At 44.2% G+C, this 20,018-nt stretch overlaps 1 protein-coding gene across 3 annotated transcripts in view; it reads left to right on the top strand.

The window, feature by feature from the left end:
- adamts10 (ADAM metallopeptidase with thrombospondin type 1 motif, 10) overlaps positions 1 to 14,371 on the top strand; it is a 54,345-nt gene extending 39,974 nt beyond the window's left edge. For all 3 annotated transcript variants that reach the window (XM_064935289.1, XM_064935288.1, XM_064935290.1), the window contains 8 exons: positions 2,298 to 2,378; positions 2,559 to 2,722; positions 2,815 to 2,941; positions 3,807 to 3,936; positions 4,098 to 4,302; positions 4,552 to 4,728; positions 12,255 to 12,429; positions 12,527 to 14,371. In XM_064935289.1, the coding sequence (XP_064791361.1) occupies positions 2,298 to 2,378; positions 2,559 to 2,722; positions 2,815 to 2,941; positions 3,807 to 3,936; positions 4,098 to 4,302; positions 4,552 to 4,728; positions 12,255 to 12,429; positions 12,527 to 12,636 (1,169 nt within the window). In that variant the 3' untranslated portion in view covers positions 12,637 to 14,371. The remainder of the gene's footprint in view (positions 1 to 2,297; positions 2,379 to 2,558; positions 2,723 to 2,814; positions 2,942 to 3,806; positions 3,937 to 4,097; positions 4,303 to 4,551; positions 4,729 to 12,254; positions 12,430 to 12,526) is intronic.
- The last annotated feature ends 5,647 nt before the right edge of the window (positions 14,372 to 20,018 follow it).

Here is a 20,018-nt window from a genome sequence, read left to right as displayed (position 1 = left end):
CCCTGCAGGTACATGATACTGCACTAACCCTAATGCCTAACGTCACCCTGCAGGTACATGATACTGCACTAACCCTAATGCCTAACGCACTAACCCTCACCCTGCAGGTACATGATACTGCACTAACCCTAATGCCTAACGTCACCCTGCAAGGCATGATAGGTAACATGATACTGCACTAACCCTAATGCCTTCTCAAACACATGATACTGAATAATATTGTTTCTTTTGCAGGTACATGATACTGCACTAACCCTAATGCCAAACATGATCCTGCACTAATACTTTTCCTGTAAGGCTCACCCTGCAGGTACATGATACTGCATAACCCTAATGCCTGTGCAGGGGCTCACCCTGCAGGTACATGATACTGCACTAACCCTAATGTCAAACACAATACTTTTTAAGATACTGCACTAACCCAAACTCCAAATACTGCACTTCCTTAGCCTAATCTACCCTGCAGGTACATGATACTGATTAATGCCTGCCACCCTGCAGGTGCATAGTCAAACTCAGATTACTTTAAAGTGCGGTTAAACTCCAAATACCCTACTATTGATCAATATTAACCATGGATAAGTTTCCTTAGATCCTCTGAACCTATTTCCTTAGGTTCTACCTTCCACCGGTGAGATTCATTATTATAGGAAAATAGTTCTGCCAAATTGAAGCCCTACATTTTGTGGATGAGGAGGACGAGATCTTTTACCATGAAGTCTCGGTTGGAAAATCCCTCACAGAGATTTTAAATGAGGTCTCTTAATTATTATTTTTTTTGTGGCCAGAGGGAAGTCTTGAGTCCAAGCCGAGGGAAACGGATCAAAACACCAGGTCGCTCTCATCCGGGTCACAGCACCAAATGTTGTGGACGACACCTTCCAAAGATTAAGGCAGAGACTATTTCATGATATTATAGAAAACCATTTAATACAAGCAGCTGCAGGGGAGATCCACCTCTGATTTCACAAGGAAGAACTCAATCAATACATATTTACATGTCCACCCTTATATAGTGGGGGGTGATCATACTATCATATTGTTCACACAACAGTTCTTTCAACACATCAACAGGTTCAGAACAGTTGCTCTGTGTCAGGGTGCAGGCATACCAAGAGTCTATGGAAGGCATAACATCACAGTCCAACACTGAACATATCCCTTGTGAAGTTACAACAGCTCACTCCAAATTCTGCCACCAAAATATGGAGACCTTGGGCTTTCTTTTCCACTGGCGAGAGGAAGGCTGCGGGGGAGGAAGGCGTGTGTGGGGTTTCTCTTGTGCCCGTTTGGGGGCATGTGGCAGGCAGTTTTAGGTGTGGGTTGCAGGAGTGGTATCCCTTCTGCAACCCTCAGTGAACACACCTTCCTGGGGTGGCCACAGCTCGGTGGCTGGGACCACACTGGCTGACTCAGCAACAGCCTTAGCCTGGGCCTACACTCTGGTTCCTGGCTGATTTACGAGCCACAGAGCAGTCATGTCTACAGGGTTTTTTATGTCTCTGAGGTGCAGACCAATCCTCACTCCCAGGAGGGTTTAAATGGGGTTTGTTGTCATTCACTAACCAAGCAGTACAGCAGATGGGCTGGTGTTTTGAGCATGTTGTTCTATCTAGAGAGTGACGATGGTGCCATTTTCTCCCCTGCCTCTGCAACCTTACTAGTTCCATCTGAGGTCTGAGATGCTCTCTCATCTATCTTTCTAGGTTCTCTCTTTTTCTCCTCTCTTCATCTGTCGAGTCTATCCTCTCTCTCTCTCTTTCAGTGTCTGTCCAGTCTGTAACTTTGGTTGTGGTGGAGGGTTACTCAGGGGTTGAGGGCCAGGGGTTTATTGCTCTTTGGCTCTCTCTTTACCGCATAGGCCCCTGATTGTTAACAGAAAAACCTCTCCCTCTCCAGCTGCCAGGAACCGCAAGTACAGAGCCGGGTTACTGAATTTACTCACTGCACTGACTGCTGCACCAGAGAGGGGTCAAAAGTCAAGCCTCTCCTTTCCTCAGCGGTCGCACCATTGGAATGGATTATTTAAAAAAACTTTTTTTTTTGTGAGACTGAAGTTATTTACAGGGCTGTGGTGGCTGGCTGGACAGCACAGCCTGGCTTCAAACATGGATACTGAACGCTGCCCAGGAATTTGGTTGGAATCCGAAGGCTCTGTTTATTCCATTGAGGTCCCACAGAGTAAAACACTATTTATACATCATTCTCCCTCCAGTATGTCAGTGAATAAAACTTCCACATTACCTTTCTCCTCTTTGTGTGTGTGTGTGTGTGTGTGTGTGTGTGTGTGATCCCAGGTTATGAAGAGGTGGTCAGAATCCCCAAAGGATCTACCTTCATTCATATTCAGGAGCTCAACATCTCCCTCAACTACCTAGGTGAGAGTTCATGTGTCTTGTGTCACACAATGTGTTATTCCGTCGTGCTGGATTGTATAGTGTGCTTTCACACTCAAACTGAAATGAAAATGTAAGTGCTTCGGCACATCAGTAACGCTGTTATTAGAACATATAACACATTTGCAGTCAGACATCCTCTCGTTCCTTCTCTGCTAATAGTGTTGAAGAGTAAAGGGGACCAGTACTTCATCAATGGGAAGCTGACCATCGACACCCCTCGTAGGTTCGACATCACAGGGACCACCTTCCACTACCGCCGACCCACTGATGAGCCTGAGACCCTGGAGGCCCTGGGGCCCACCAACATGACCCTCATCGTCATGGTAATGGCCTAGCTGTGTGTGTTATTGTGTGTAACGGTAATTATTCTATGGAATACCATACGTGACATGCGTGTGTGTGTGTGTGTGTGTAGGTGCTGGTGAGGGACGAGAACCCAGGGATCCACTACCGCTTCAACCCTCCAGTCAACAGAGACCCTCTGACTGGATACGCCTGGCACTACACATCCTGGTCCCGCTGCTCCGCACTCTGCGCTGGGGGTACCACCACTACTGGCTCTATAACTCTGTACTGTACTCTTCTCTGGCTCTATCATTGCTCATTGATTGATTGATTGATATTATTTGATTCAGAAATGCACACAGACTTTTATTCATGCAGTTCAATCTTTTATCCCATGTTCATTTCATATTATTGAGGCTAACAATACCATCATGGTCGTCATGACACACCCATTGTGTTTTACTAATGATCCATTTATCTGCTGGGCAGGGCTGGGTCTTCCATATCGACAGTCTATTGACCTCTAGTAAACTCACTGACTCACTCAGACACATACATGCACAGTGCATACCCTCACTTTCTCCACGGCTTTCTCATATTCCCTCTCTCACACACAAAAACACATGCTGGTACATAAAAGAGTTTTTGAGAGTTTTCCTAACTTAACACTGACCCTGGGGAAACATGGGAATGGAATGTTTATGAACAGAGGTACTGTGGGGTTGGTGAAACCGCAGGAGTTCGTGCTGAAGCCAACTTTGAAGTTACACACACGTTCTTACTTTTGCTTTCTTAATGTTGCGGGTAAATGATCCAAAGTAACTAGCTTGATATAAACTAATTTACTTTGTTTAAAAGCACATTTCCTTGTCCCTAATGTCAGCAAAACAAGCGAGAGGAAAAGTGCTTGTACAAGTTCTACACTTTTACATAATTCAGCACAGTCTTATCCAGTAGAGGGTATACATTCTCATACTGGTCCACTGTGGGGTTTGAACCCGCTACCTTGACGTTGCAAGCACCGTGTTCTACCAACTGAGCCACACAGTGTGAGCTGCATCAGAGGAATGATCAAAAGAGTTGTCGCTGTTTTATAATGTGTTTTTCTCTCCTCTCTGTCAGGTGCTCAGATCCAGCAGGTCGTGTGTAAGAAGCAAGCTGATCACTCCGTGGTCTACAACCACTTCTGTGACAAGAAGAGCAAACCCAAAGACAAGAAGCGAGGCTGCAACTCTGAGCCATGCTCCCCAAGGTGAGTGTCAATGTATCTGTCCCACTGCGTGTTTGGAGCTCCTCTGATTGGGCCCGTATGACTATATACGCAGAATACGTTTTTACCTATCGTGTGTATGTACATGTGTGTGGGAGTGTGAGATCCTGCTGAACTAAGCCATGTCTGTGTGTCTCCCACAGCTGGGGGTCTGGGGAGTGGTCTGAGTGCAGTCGCAGCTGTAACGGGGGCCTGAGGACCAGAGAGGTGCTGTGTAAGAGGAAGATCTCTCCTACAGAGGAGAAGGTGCAGGACGATGGTGCCTGTACCCCCCCAGGACCACCCCTCACTGAGCCCTGCAACAACCACACCTGCCCCCCAGAGTGGCTGGCCCTGAACTGGTCAGAGGTACACCCAAAATACCCCCAGCCTATCCAACTTTTTTTTAAACTAACAAGCAGAATCTAGAGATTTCTTGAAATAGAGAGAAGTTGCTTACCTCAATACTTTCTGTACCTATTCAACATTTGTGTGTGTAACCACTGCCACCTGCTGGTTGGATTATGTACTGGTCTCTGGTGTGCTCTGGGGCTATAGAGGCTGGAGCTCTGATTTGAATAATCTCTCCCTCATCACTCATCCCTCTCTCTCCCCCAGTGTAATCCCAGCTGTGGTCCAGGGTTCAGGCACCGTGTCCTTCTGTGTAAGAGGGGGGAGAGTGGCGGCACACTGCCAGAGTCCCAGTGTCCCAAGTATGGGCGTCCCACCACCAGGGTGCGCTGTAACCTGCAGCGCTGCCCACCCCCCATGTGGGTCACAGGGCCCTGGGGAGAGGTAAGGCTGGGGAGCTCTGCTCTGTATTGAACTATGCTCTCATTTAACTAGACCTCCTACAGGTGTAGGATATTAATTTGACCAGTTTTGCCTCAGGAGTAATATAATCAAAATTAGTTTTGATAGACGACAGTAGGCTATAGTTTAGGTGTAGCCTGAGGCTGCATTTCGGATACACTTGTATGTCGTAGCGGAGACCAATATCTATCTTGTGTTATTAAGCTACAGTTGAAGTCGGAAGTTTACATACACCTTAGCCAAATACATTTAAACTCAGTTTTTCACAATTCCTGACATTTAATCCAAGTAAAAATTCCCTGTTTTAGGATCACCACTTTATTTTAAGAATGTGAAATGTCAGAATAATAGTAGAGAGATTTCTTTCATCACATTCCCAGTGGGTCAGAGGTTTACATACACTCAATTAGTATTTGGTAGTATTGCCTTTAAAATTGTTTAACTTGGGTCAAACTTTTCGGGTAGCCTTCCACAAGCTTCCCACAATAAGTTAGGTGAATTTTTGGCCCATTCCTCCTGACAGAGCTGGTGTAACTGAGTCAGGTATGCAGGCTTTCTTGCTCGCACATGCTTTTTCAGTTCTGCCAACAAATTTTCTATAGGATTGAGGTCAGGGCTTTATGATGATGATTCCTTGACTTTGTTGTCCTTAAGCCATTTTGCCACAACTTTGGAAGTATGCTTGGGGTCATTGTCCATTTGGAAGACCCATTTTCGACCAAGCTTTAACTTTCTGACTGATGTCTTGAGATGTTGCTTCAATATATCCACAATTTTCCTCCTTCGTGATCTATTTTGTGATGTCCCCCTGGCCCTCCTGCAGCAAAGCACCTTCACAACATGACGCTGCCACCCCCGTGCTTCACGGTTGGGATGGTGTTCTTCGACTTGCAAGCCTCCCACTTTTCCTACAAACAAAATTTTTTTATTTCACCTTTATTTAACCAGGTAGGCAAGTTGAACAAGTTCTCATTTACAATTACGACCTGTCCAAGATAAAGCAAAGCAGTTCGACACACAACAACAGAGTTACACATGGAGTAAAACAAACATACAGTAGAAAAATAAGTCTATATACGATGTGAGTAAAGGAGGTGCGATAAGGGAGGTAAAGGCAAAAAAGGGCCATGGGGGTGAAGTAAATACAATATAGCAAGTAAAACACTGGAATGGTAGATTTGCAGTGGAAGAATGTGCAAAGTAGAAATATAAATAATGGGGTGCAAAGGAGCAAAATAAATAAATAAATAAATACAGTAGGGGAAGAGGTAGTAGTTTGGGCTAAATTATAGATGGGCTATGTACAGGTGCAGTAATCTGTGAGCTGCTCTGACAGCTGGTGCTTGAAGCTAGTGAGGGAGATAAGTATGAAGCAAGGGCCAGCCAACGAGAGCGTACAAGTCGCAGTGGTGGGTAGTATATGGGGCTTTGGTGACAAAACGGATGGCACTGTGATAGACTGCATCCAATTTATTGAGTAGGGTATTGGAGGCTATTTTGTAAATGACATCGCCAAAGTCGAGGATCGGTAAGATGTTCAGTTTTACGAGGGTATGTTTGGCAGCATGAGTGAAGGATGCTTTGTTTGCAATATAGGAAGCCAATTCTAGATTTAACTTTGGATTGGAGATGTTTGATGTGAGTCTGGAAGGAGAGTTTACAGTCTAACCAGACACCTGGGTATTTGTAATTGTCCACATATTCCGTCCAGAGTAGTGATGCTGGACGGGCGGGCAGATGCAGGCAGCGATCGGTTGAAGAGCATGCATTTAGTTTTACTTGTATTTAAGAGCAGTTGGAGGCCATGGAAGGAGAGTTGTATGGCATTGAAGCTCGTCTGGAGGGTTGTTAACAGTGTCCAAAGTAGGGCCAGAAGTATACAGAATGGTGTCGTCTGCATAGAGGTGGATCAGAGACTCACCAGCAGCAAGAGCGACATCATTTATGTATACAGAGAAGAAGGTTGGCGCAATAATTGAACCCTGTGGTACCCCCATAGAGACTGCCAGAGGCCCAGACAACAGGCCCTCTGATTTGACACACTGAACTCTATCAGAGAAGTAGTTGGTGAACCAGGGGAGGCAATCATTTGAGAATCCAAGGCTATCGAGTCTGCCGATGAAGATGTGGTGATTGACAGAGTCGAATGCCTTGGCCAGGTCAATGAATACGGCAGCACAGTAATGTCTCTTTATCGATGCCGGTTATGATATCGTTTAGGACCTTGAGCGTGGCTGAGGTGCACCCACGACCAGCTCTGAAACCAGATTGCATAGCGGAGAAGGTGCGGTGGGATTCGAAATGTTGGGTAATCTGTTTGTTGACTTGGCTTTCGAAGACCTTAGAAAGGCAGGGTAGGATAGATATAGGTCTGTAGCAGTGTGGATCAAGACTGTTCCCCCCTTTGAAGAGGGGGATGACCGCAGCTGATTTCCAATCTTTGGGAATTTCAGACGACACGAAGGAGAGGTTGAACAGGCTAGTAATAGGGGTTGCAACAATTTCGGCAGATAATTTTAGAAATGTAAGGGTCCAGATTGTCTAGCTTGGCTGATTTGTAGGGGTCCAGATTTTACAGCTCTTTCAGAACATCAGCTGACTGGATTTGGGAGAAGGGGAAGTGGGGAAGGCTTGGGCGAGCCGCTGTGGGGGGTACAGTGCTGTTGACTGGGGTAGGGGTAGCCAGGTGGAAAGCATGCCCAGCCGTAGAAAAATGCTTATTGAAATTCCTAATTTTGGTGGATTTATCGGTGGTGACAGAGTTTCCTAGCCTCAGTGCAGTGGGCAGCTGGGAGGTGTTCTTATTCTCCATGGACTTTACAGTGTCCCAGAACTTTTTTGAGTTTGTTGCAGGAAGCACATTTCTGCTTGGAAAAGCTAGCCTTGGCTTTTCTAACTGCCTGTGTATATTGGTTTCTAACTTCCCTGAAAAGTTGCATATCACGGGGGCTGTTCGATGCTAATGCAGAACACCATAGGATGTTTTTGTGTTGGTTAAGGGTAGTCAGGTCTGGAGAGAACCAAGTGCTATATCCTGGTTCTAAATTTCTTGAATGGGGCATGCTTATTTAAGATGGTGAGGAAGGCATTTAAAAAAAATAACCAGGCATCCTCTACTGACGGAATGAGGTCAATATCCTTCCAGGATACCCGGGCCAGGTCGATTAGAAAGGCCTGCTCGCTGAAGTGTTTCAGGGAGCGTTTGACAGTGATGAGTGGAGGTCGCTTGACCGCTGAACCATTACGGATGCAGGCAACGAGGCAGTGATCGCTGAGATAAAGGTTGAAAACAGCATAGGTGTATTTAGAGGGCAAGTTGGTTAGGATGATATCTATGAGGGTGCTGTGTTTACGGCTTTGGGGTGGTACCTGGTAGGTTCATTGATCATTTGTGTGAGATTGAGGGCATCAAGCTTAGATTGTAGGATGGCTGGGGTGTTAAGCATGTTCCAGTTTAGGCCACCTAGCAGCACGAGCTCTGAAGATAGATGGGGGGCAATCAGTTCAGAGCACAGCTTGGGGCAGAGGGTGGTCTATAGCAGGTGGCAACGGTGAGAGACGTGTTTTTAGAGTTGTATTTTTAAAAGTATTCACCTCTATATCACCAGAGGAGGAGTAGGATAAGGGTGCGGCTAAAAGCTATGAGAATTGGTCGTCTAGGACGTCCGGAACAGAGAGTAAAAGGAGGTTTCTGGGGGAGATAAAATAGCTTTAAGGTATAATGTACAGACAAAGGTATGGTAGGATGTGAATACAGTGGAGGTAAACCTTGGCATTGAGTGATGATGAGAGAGATTGTCTCTAGAAACATCATTGAAACCAGGTGATGTCATCGCATGTGTGGGTGGTGGAACTGAAAGGTTGGATAAGGTATAGGAGCAGGGCTAGAGGCTCTACAGTGAAATAAGCCAATAAACACTAACCAGAACAGCAATGGACAAGGCATATTGACATTGAGGAGAGGCATGCTTATTCGAGTGATCATAAGGGTCCAGTGAGTAGTGAGGTTGGTTGGGGTCACGGCGATTCAGACAGCTAGCCGGGCCATCGGTAGCAAGCTAGCAGAGGACAGAGGTCTGTTTTTAGCCACCTCGTGCGTTTCCGTCGGTAGATTAGTGGGGTTCCGTGTGGTAGAGGGGACCAATCCAATTGTCAAAATAGATATAGTAATAGTGACCCAAGAAAATTGTCCGATAGACCTATTCAGATAATGATGGTCATTATGGCCTATTTTTGTTTCATCAGACCAAAGGACATTTCTCCAAAAAGTACGACCTTTTGTCCCCATGTGCAGTTAGTTGCAAACCGTAGTCTGGCTTTTTTATGGCGGTTTTGGAGCGATGGCTTCTTCCTTGCTGAGTGGCCTGTCAGGTTATGTCGATATAGGACTCGTTTTACTGTGGATATAGATACTTTTGTACCTGTTTCCTAAAGCATCTTCACAAGGTCCTTTGCTGTTGTTTTGGGATTGATTTGCACTTTTTGCAAGTACGTTCATCTCTAGGAGACAGAATGCATCTCCTTCCTCAGCGGTACGATGGCTGCGTGGACCCATGGTGTTTATACTTGCGTACTATTGTTTGTACAGATGAATGCGGTACCTTCAGGCATTTGGAAATTTCTCCCAAGGATGAACCAGCACTTTTCACACAAGTATGTCTGTCTTAAGGTAGAGGTCGACCAATTAATCGGAATGGCCGATTAATTAGGGCCGATTTCAAGTTTTCATAACAATCGGAAATCGGTATTTTTGGACACCAATTTGGCCGATTTAAAAATTATTATTATCTTTTCACCTTTATTTAACTAGGCAAGTCAGTTAAGAACACATTCTTATTTTCAATGACGGCCTAGGAATGGTGGGTTAACTGCCTCGTTCAGGGGCAGAAGGACAGATTTTCACCTTGTCAGCTCGGGGATCCAATCTTGCAACCTTACAGTTAACTAGTCCAACACTATAACCAACTACATCTCGTTGCACTCCACAAGGAGACTGCCTGTTACGCGAATGCAGTAGTTAACTACACATGGTTGATGATATTACTAGTTTATCTAGCGTGTCCTGCGTTGCATATAATCTGACTGAGCATACAAGCGTACAAGTATCTGACTGAGCTGTGGTAGGCAGCAGCAGGCTAGTAAGCATTCATTCAAACAGCACTTTCGTGCGTTTTGCCAGCAGCTCTTCGTTGTGCATCAAGCATTGCGCTGTTTATGACTTCAAGCCTATCAACTCCCGAGATGAGGCTGGTGTAACCGACATGAAATGGCTAGCTAGTTAGCGGGGTGCGCGCTAATAGCGTTTCAAACATCACTCGCTCTGAAACTTGGAGTGGTTGTTTCCCTTGCTCTGCATGGGTAACGCTGCTTCGAGGGTGGCTGTTGTTGTTGTGTTCCTGGTTCGAGCCCAGGGAGGAGCGAGGAGAGGGACGGAAGCTATACTGTTACACTGGCAATACTAAAGTGCCTATAAGAACATTTAATAGTCAAAGGTTACTGAAATACAAATGGTATAGAGGGAAATAGTCCTACAATAACTACAACCTAAAACTTCTTACCTGGGAATATTGAAGACTCCTGTTAAAAGGAACCACCAGCTTTCATATGTTCTCATGTTCTGAACAAGGAACTTAAACGTTAGCTTTCTTACATAGCACATATTGTACTTTTACTTTCTTCAACATTTGGTTTTTGCATTATTTAAACCAAATTGAACATGTTTCATTATTTATTTGAGGCTAAATAGATTTTATTGTATTATGTTAAGTTAAAATAAGTGTTCATTCAGTATTGTTGTAATTGTCATTATTACAAATACATTTTTTTTTTAAATCGGCCGATTTAATCGGTATCTGCTTTTTTGGTCATCCAATAATCGGTATCGGCGTTGAAAAATCATAATCGGTCGACCTCTAATCTCTAGGAGATAGAACGCGTCTCCTTCCTGAGCGGTATGAGGGCTGCGTGGTCCCATGGTGTTTATACTTGCGTACTATTGTTTGTACAGATGAACGTGGTACCTTCAGGCGCTTGGAAATTGCTCCCAAGGATAAACCAGACTTGTGGAGGTCTACAATCTTTTTGCTGAGGTCTTGGCTGATTTCTTAAGATTTTCCCATGATGTCATGCAAAGAAGCACTGAGTCTGAAGGTAGGCCTTGAAATACATCCACAGGTACATCTCCAATTGACTGAAATGATGTCAATTAGCCTATTAGAAGCTTCTAAAGCCATGACATAATTTTCTGGAATTTTCCAAGCTGTTTACAGGCACAGTCAACTTAGTGTATGTGTATCTTCTGACCCACTGGAATTGTGATACAGTGAAATAATCTCTCTGTAAACAGTTGTTGGAAAAATGACTCGTGTCATGCACATTGCCAAGCGTCGGTTGGAGTGGTGTAAAGCTTGCCACTATTGGACTCTGGAGCAGTGGAAACGTGTTCTCTGGAGTGATGATTGATGCTTCATCATCTGGTAGTCCGACTGCACGAATCTGGATTTGGCGGATGCCAGGAGAATGCTACCAGCCCGAATGCATAGTGCCAACTGTAATGTTTGGTGGAGGAGGAATAATGGTCTGGGGCTGTTTTTCATGGTTCGAGCTAGGCCCCTTAGTTCCAGGGACGAGAAATCTTAATGCGACAGCATACAATGACATTCTATACGATTCTGTGCTTCCAACTTTGTGGCAGTTTGGGAAAGGCCCTTTCCTGTTTCAGCATGACAATGCCCCTGTGCACAAAGCGAGATCCCATACGGAAATGGTTTGTTGAGATTGGTGTAGAACTTGACTGGCCTACACAGAGCCCTGACCTCAACCTCATTGAACACCTTTGTGTTGAACACCATGGAAAGTCCCCGCAGCAATGTTCCAACATCTAGTGGAAAGCCTTCCCAGAAAAGTGGAGGTTGATATAGCAGCAAAGGGGGGACCGACTCCATATTAATGCCCATGATTTTGGAATGAGATGTTCGACATGCATGTGTCCACATACTTTTGGTCATGTAGTGTATGTAGGTCCTTGACTGATTGATGTATTGAAGTGAAGAGGAAATACTGTTTAGATTTGTATAGTAGGCCTCCTGAGTGTCGCAGTGGTCTAAGGCACTGCATCACAGTGCTAGCTGTGCCACTAGAGATCCTGGTTCGCGACCGGGAGACCCATGGGGCGACGCACAATTGGCCCAGTGTCATCCGGGTTAGGGGAGGGTTTGGACGGCAGGGATGTACTTGTCCCATCACACGGTGGGCCGAGTGCAATGCACGCTGACACGGTCACCAGGTGTACCGTGTTTTCTCCGACACGTTGGTGTGGCTGGGTTAAGCAGGCATTATGTCAAGAAGCAGTGTGGCTTGGCTGGGTTGTGTTTCGGGAGAAAAAGGGGTAAAAAATAATGAAATTAATAATACCTTTATAAAGTGCTCTATTGTCCGTCTTTACTATGTCCTCATAGTTTTGTGACCTGTCTCTCTCTCTCTCTCGCTCTCTATCCGTTCTATGTTAGTGCTCAGCCAATTGTGGTCTGGGTCAGGAGATGCGCTCTGTGCAGTGTCTTGTACACACCGGCCAGCCGTCCAATGAGTGCCCAGATCTCCTGCGCCCGGCAGCCATGCAGCAGTGCAAGAGCAAATGTGACCTCAGCAGCCTACCCATGGACATCCCTGAGGGTGACCCTGAAGGTCAAAGTTCAACTCTGTATTAATTACCTTCTCAGTATATTTTCCTGCTAACTTAATATCCATTTAAGATGTTTTAATATATTTTTTTCCCTTCCAGAGTGTAAAGATGTGAACACAGTGGCGTACTGCCCCCTAGTGCTCAGGTTTAAGTTCTGCAGCCGCCCCTACTTCAGACAGATGTGCTGTAAGACCTGCCAAGGACACTGACCCCTGATCCAGAGTGAGAACCAGAACCATACTCGGAGTCATCCCCAGCGGGACCAGACCACCTGAGCTGAACATTCCACAGGGGGAGGGACTGACAAGCCATCACACCACAGAGCAGCCTCTCTGACATCAGGGGAGGGTGAGAGAGAGAACTGTGCTTTTATCCCCCACTCTGAAATTGCCCTAACTGATACCAGCTGTGGGGGCATTGCTGTGAAGACCAGATGGGCTGCTGGGATACCGCTGTTTCTATGTCCTTATATCCTTATTAGCGTTTGGTGCTACTACCATTGCCATGCTGGCCACAGGACTGGCCAAAGTACTCTGTTCAGCTTAGTTACGTTTCTCTGTTGTTTATTAAGTGGCCCAATCTTACCCTGAGAAACTGTCCATACGGACCTTTACTTGTATATTTACAGACGTTGCTCTATGTGTACACAATCTACACTGTACAAATGAAATTGACCTGATACTTTATCACTTACCAAATGTTAATGTTAGTTATCTGGTGGCTGTTGTCAACTCACGTGGTCTTCTTTGTTATCTTGTCAATGCTTTGACTCAGAACTAAATCTTTATGAATTCTTATTAATATTATGCTTTTTGAAAAGGGTTTGATTTGCACAAAGTATGGCTACTCATAAGGATACTGTATGTTTAGTTATTTGGGACTTGTCTCGACGACTCTACTGAATACCAAGGTTCTCCATCCATGGTCCGGTCTATGCTCATAACCGTTTACTCACCACTGTCTTGTCATGGGACCCAGCAAGGGCTGGTCAATGGTCGGTTCAGTTCACATCTAGCAGCTAACCTCAACACATCTCTCATACTGTAGCCCTTACTGTACACATCTAGATACAGGCAAATGTACCGTGGCCTCAGCAATGTGAAAAATGCTACATGGTACATGGTTATCTGTACTAGTCATGTATACAGTGAGTGAAAAAGTGTCCATCACTGAGTGAAACACTTCCAACAACCGATTAGATGGGAACAGAGACCCTCACATGTCCTCTGGTCTTAAGTGGTCCTTCTGTCTGATAGCATAGCCCTGCTGCGCCTTTAATGGTCAACCAGTTAACTTCGGTTTTTAATATGCTGCATGTACAGTGAAGGCCTTTTTCCACATCCATCCATCTACTGAGCTCACACCAAGAACCAGCCCTTGCAATATGACCGTTCTGGTTTCTGTTGGAGTAACTAGGTTGTTATTACTCTCCTGATGGTGCTTTGGAATGGTGCTATTTCTTAGCTAATTATTGTCGTTATTTGTTGTCATTCTGGTGAATATAAAGTGCTTTTGTTGAGGTGCTATATAAGTTTGTGAGAAGAGGGGGAGAAGTTAACCCTTTATTTCCTTACCTACAGTAACTCAGTATGGGACAGACACATAAGTTACCAAACATTCAGTCTCTTATAAAACTGGGTGTCAGCACACTCACTGATACTTTACTATCTCACAAAAACCATAACAAAACTGTTTTAATAAAACATTCTGTCTTATTTGACTGTCTAAATATGTAAGTTACATGTTCTATTTTGAACCATCTGTGTCTATGGTCATGGTGTGACCTCAGAGGCAAACCATTTTATCAAATATTAGGGACAATTGTTTTGTTGTTTTCAGATGCTTATTGTTACAGATATGTACTGTGTTTTAATTACTACAGAAACGTTCCCCCGTTCCCCATGTACAACCATTGAAATGAACATATTAAAGTGAATAAATATGGCGCATTGTTAATAAATGCATTGAGCATTGTGTGCTTTAGCCTCTCTCCCTCTGGAAACCCCTGGCCCAGACAGAAAGCTAGATCATCAAATGATCATCCATCTATTTCTGTATCTCATAGATGTCATGGAAAATAATGACGCTGGTGTTTACTCACTGAGGTTGTGATACGTCTGCTTTAGGCTCTTCCTGATTGGGGAAATCTGCAGATGGTTACCGAGGCCTGGCATGAGTCATCCTCACCACTGACATGTTACGTTTCAGGCCCTGCATCATAGCAGAGCTTAACTTGGGGCCTTCCGGGGTATGCTGATGTTCACCCAGAATGAGGAGGCTATTGAAGGCAAGGAGCCCCACATCTCTCAGCAATATACTCTATACTCATGATTAAACTGTGCTGATCTGAGGCCCACTGCACTTGCAGTAACACTGTGAATCTCTACACAAATTAGGTGCAAGAAAACTAAAAGCTGATTTACTTAACTCAGGTGAGACCAAATTCATTTCCAGAGTTAGCCATCTCTGAGAACGGGTGTGGTAATGCGTACAGTACCAGTCAAAAGTTCGGGCACACCTACTCATTCAAGGGTTTTTCTTTATTTTTACTATTTTCTACATTATAGAATAATAGTGAAGACATCAAATCTATGAAATAACACGTATGGAATCATGTAGTAACCAAACCTTTTTTAAACAAAGTATATTTTTAGTTTCCTGAGCGGGAATAGGATTTTGTCATGGTCTCTGACCACCTCCCTATAGGCTGTTTCATTGTTTTCGGTGATCAGGCCTACTGTTGTGTCATCTGCAAACTTAATGAGGGTGTTGGAGTCGTGCCTGGCCATGCAGTCATGAGTGAATAGGGAGTACAGGAGGGGAATGAGCACGCGCCCCTGAGAGGCCCCTGTGCTGAGGATCAGCATGGTGGATGTGTTGTTACATATCCTTACCTCCTGGGGACGGACCATCAGGAAGTCCAGGATCCAGTTGCAGAGGGAGGTGTTTAGTCCCAGGTTCCTTAGCTTATTGATGAGCTTTGAGGGCACTATGGTGTTGAACGCTGAGCTGTAGTCAATGAATAGCATTCTCACGTAGGTGTTCCTTTTGTCCAGATGGGAAAGGGCCGTGTGGAGTGCAATAGAGATTGCATCATCTGTGGATCTGTTGGGGCGGTATGCAAATTGGAGTGGGTCTAGGGTTTCTGGGATAATGTTGTTGATGTGACCATGACCAGCCTTTCAAAGCACTTCATGGCTACAGACGTGTGTACTACGGGTCGGTAGTCATTTAGGCAGGTTACCTTAGTGTTCTTGGGCACAGGCACTATGGTGGTCTGCTTGAAACATGTTGGTATTACAGACTCGGACAGGGAGAGGTTGAAAATGTCAGTGAAGACACTTGCCAGTTGGTCAGCACATGCTCGCAGTACACATCCTGGTAATCCGTCTGGCCCTTCATCCTTGTGAATGTTGACCTGTTTAAAGGTCTTACTCACATCGGCAGTGGAGAGCGTGATCGCACAGTCTTCGGAAACAGCTGGTGCTCTCAAGCATGTTTCAGTGTTATTTGCCTCGAAGCGATTATAGAAGTAGTTTAGCTTGTCTGGTAGGCTCTTGTCACTGGGCAGCTCTCGGCTGTGCTTCCCTTTGTAGTCTGTAATGGTTTGCGAGCCCTGACACATCTGTCGAGCGTCAGAGCCGGTGTAGTATGATTAGATCTTTGTCCTGTATTGACGCTTTGCCTGTTTGATGGTTTATCGCAGGGCATAGCGGGATTTCTTACAAGCTTCCGGGTTAGAGTCCCTTTCCTTGAAAGCGGCAGCTCTACCCTTTAGCTCAGTGTGGATGTTGCCTGTAATCCATGGCTTCTGGTAGGGGTATGTACATACTGTCACTGTGGAGAAGCCAATGACTTATGGGGTGTACTCCTCAATGCCATCGGATGAATCCCGAAACATATTCCATTCTGTGCTAGAAAACAGACCTGTAGTTTAGCATCTGCTTCATCTGACCACTTTTTTTATTGATCTAGTCACTGGTGCTTCCTGCTTTAATTTTTGCTTGTAAACAGGAATCAGGAAGATAGAATTATGTTCAGATTTACCAAATGGAGGGCGAGCCTCATATGTGTGTGTGTGGGAAGTAAAGGTGGTCCAGAGTTTTTTTCCCTCTGGTTGCACATTTAACATGCTGATAGAAATGTGGTAAAATGTATTTAAGTTTCCCTGCATTAAAGTCCCCGGCCACTAGGAGCGCCGCCTCTAGGTGAACGTTTTCTTGTTTGCTTATGGTGGAAAACAGCTCATTCAATGCTGTCTTAGTGCCAGCCTCTGACTGTGGTGGTATGTAAACAGCTACGAAAAATACAGATAAACTCTCTAGGTAGATAGTGTGGTCTACAGCTTATCATGAGATAATCTACCTCAGGCGAGCAATAGCTCGAGACTTCCTTAGATATCGTGCACCAGCTGTTATTTACAAAAATACATAGTCCACCGCCCCTTGTCTTACCAGACGCCACTGTTCTGTCCTGCCGGTACAGCGTATTAGCAGCCAGCTGTATGTTGATAGTGTTGTCGTTCAGCCACGACTCCGTGAAGCATAAGATATTACAGTTGGCCCGTTGGTAGTTTAATCTTGCGCATAGGTCATTGATTTTATTCTCCAAAGATTGCACGTTTGCTAGCAGAGTGGAAGGAAGTGGGGGGTTTATTCGATCGCCTACGAATTCTCAGAAGGCAACCCGCCCTCTGGCCCCTTTTTCTCCGCCTCCTCTTCATGCAAATCACGGGAATCTGGGCTTGTTCCCGAGAAAGCAGTATATCGTTCGCGTCGGGCTCATCAGACTTGTTTAAGGAAAAAAAAGATTCTGCCAGTCCATGGTGAGTAATCACAGTCCTGATGTCCAGAGGTTATTTTTGGTCATACAAGACGGTAGCGGCAACATCAAGTACAAAATAAGTAAAAAAATAAGTTACAAACAAAAAAACACAATTGGTTGGGGACCCGTAAAACGTCTGCCTTCTTCTCCGGCGCCATTCTACGAACAATTCCTTCGACCTCATGGCTTGAGTTTTGCTCTGACATGCACTGTCAACTGTGGGACCTTATATCGACAGGTGTGTGCCTTTCCAAATCATGTCCAATCAATTTAATTTACCACAGGTGGACTCCAATCAAGTTGTAGAAACATCTCAAGGATGATCAATGGAAACAGGATGCACCTGATCTCAATTTCTAGGCTCATAGCAAAGGGTCTGAATACTTATGTAAATAAGGTATTTCTGTATTTCTATTTAAAAAAAACTGTTTTCAGTTTGTCATTTTGGAGTATTGTGTGTAGATTGACAAGGATTTTTTAAATTTAATACATTTGAGTGAGGCTGTAACGTAACAAAATGTGGAAAAAGTGAAGGGGTCTTAATACTTTCTGAATGCGCTGTACTTAGTTCTACCTGCATTCAATACTAATTTCAGGTCAATACATTTTTTGGTAATACAATGAAGGCAGACCGTAGTTCAGATAGAGGGCAACATTATCATCGGCATATAAGTGCAGGTTACAATTTTATTGTTAATGTAAACAGTAAAAAGTCCCAGAATCTACCCTTGAGGGACTCCATTTGTAAAATATCCAGAAGACCTGATTTAACACCATCAGTAGATAGACATAGAACTCAATCTGTTCTAGGCTGCATGTAAACCAGTTACATGCAGTTACATGCAGCCGGGTCGAGGCCAATTGAGGAAATTCTCTGAGTGATGAACAGTCGAGAACTTTTGGCAGGTCAATGAAGAGGGCAGCACAATGTTGTCTTTTATCCATACAGTTAACCACATCATTTATAGCTAGGGATGCAGCAGAGATAGTGCTATGACCTGGTCTAAACCCTGACTGATGTAAATTTAGGATACATTTCAAAGATAAGAAAGATCTTAGCTGAGAATTAATCAAGGATTCTAATATTTTAGCTAGGCAGAAAGTTTAGAAATAGAGCTATAATTATTTAGGACACAAGGGTCACCGGCTTTGTGAATGGGGAGTACATGGGCCGCCTTCCAAACCTTGGAGATAGTACCAGATATAATCATCAGGTAAAAAATATGGGTTAATGATTCAGCAATCAGAGGGGCAGAGAGCTGCAGCAAAAATGGATAAAGCTGTAACGCTCGTCCTCTTCTTCTGACGAGGAGTCGCAAGGATCGGACCAAAGCGCAGCGTGGTACATGTTCATGACAATATTTATTCAACTCAGAACGCTAAAACAAAAATAACAACGAGAATGATACGAACCAAAACAGTCCTGTCTGGTGACATACACAAAGACAGAAAATAAACACCCACGAAACACAAGTGGGAAAAGGCTACCTAAGTATGATTCTCAATCAGAGACAACTAACGACACCTGCCTCTGATTGAGAACCATACCAGGCCAAACACAAAAACACAACATAGAAAAAAGAACATAGACAACCCACCTGACTCACGCCCTGACCATACTAAAACAATGACATAACAAAGGAACTACGGTTAGAATGTGACAAAAGCATATCAGCCCCCATATGATTTTTTTTTAACATCAATCTTTTGCAAGGCATTTAGCACCACAGATAGTAAATTGTTGAAATGAAAACAAAGATTCACTAGAAGTTGACAGTTAACCGTCGATTCAGCTAGAGGCGCACAGAGGGAAGAGCAGTCGATTGACTGACCAGGGTCAATTAAACCACAGTTTCTCTCAAATAAAAAGCCTGCCGAAGTAAAATGTTTATTAAAAGCATCACTTATCACTTTCTCCTCAGTTTGATGTCAGAGTCAGACAGAACTTCCTAAGGCAGGGAAGAAGAGGAATTTGCATGCTTCAGTGCATTTACTGTTGTCCAAAATTTAGAAGTACTAGCAGACCACTGTCCACTGCAGAGTCAGTTTTTCTTGCCTTAGCCAAGGCCTGATTTCAGTGAATTTCTGAAATCAGGCCTTGGCCAAGGCAAGAAAAACTGACTCTGCAGTGGACAGTGGTCTGCTAGTACTTCTAAATTTTGGACAACAGTAAATCATCTAAATGGGCTCTAATGGCACTGAAGAAAACCACAAGTTAGATCTATCTTTGGTGCTGTAATATGCTAGAGGAATTAACATGGAGGATACATGTTCTAGAGCCAACTCAGGGTCAGGAATACAGGAGACAGTGTCTAAATCAGAGGTGAACATGTCATGTAAAACCCCTTTTTAAAGTGTCTCTTTAATTAACCGTTTTAAAGTTCGTTATGGGTGTAGTGCCATACACTGCAAGCCTTTTAGATTTTAAAGATGAGAGACTAACCACAGTCTGGGTGGAGTAGTTAGTAAACAACTGAAGCGTCATGTAAAGTGAAATTAAACACATTAGTTAAATTATTGGTGTGTTATAGAGGGGTTATTCATGATATAAAAATGATATAAAAATACTGTCTGCATCAAAGATTAAGTTTGTTATGGACTTTAACAATGTATGATATAACAGCCCCTAGCAGTATCAACATTGACTGTTAATTAGGTCTAAACATTTATACCATGACTAAATGAAGAATTGAAAATGCAACAGAGTAGAAGTGGTACCTATAGATATAGGATGAGTGTGTGTATGTGCCTCTGTGTGTGTGTGTGT

This window comes from Oncorhynchus masou, chromosome 24 (genome assembly GCF_036934945.1).
Source record: "Oncorhynchus masou masou isolate Uvic2021 chromosome 24, UVic_Omas_1.1, whole genome shotgun sequence".
NCBI lineage: Eukaryota > Metazoa > Chordata > Actinopteri > Salmoniformes > Salmonidae > Oncorhynchus > Oncorhynchus masou.
This window is presented reverse-complemented; position numbering and strand designations above follow the sequence as displayed.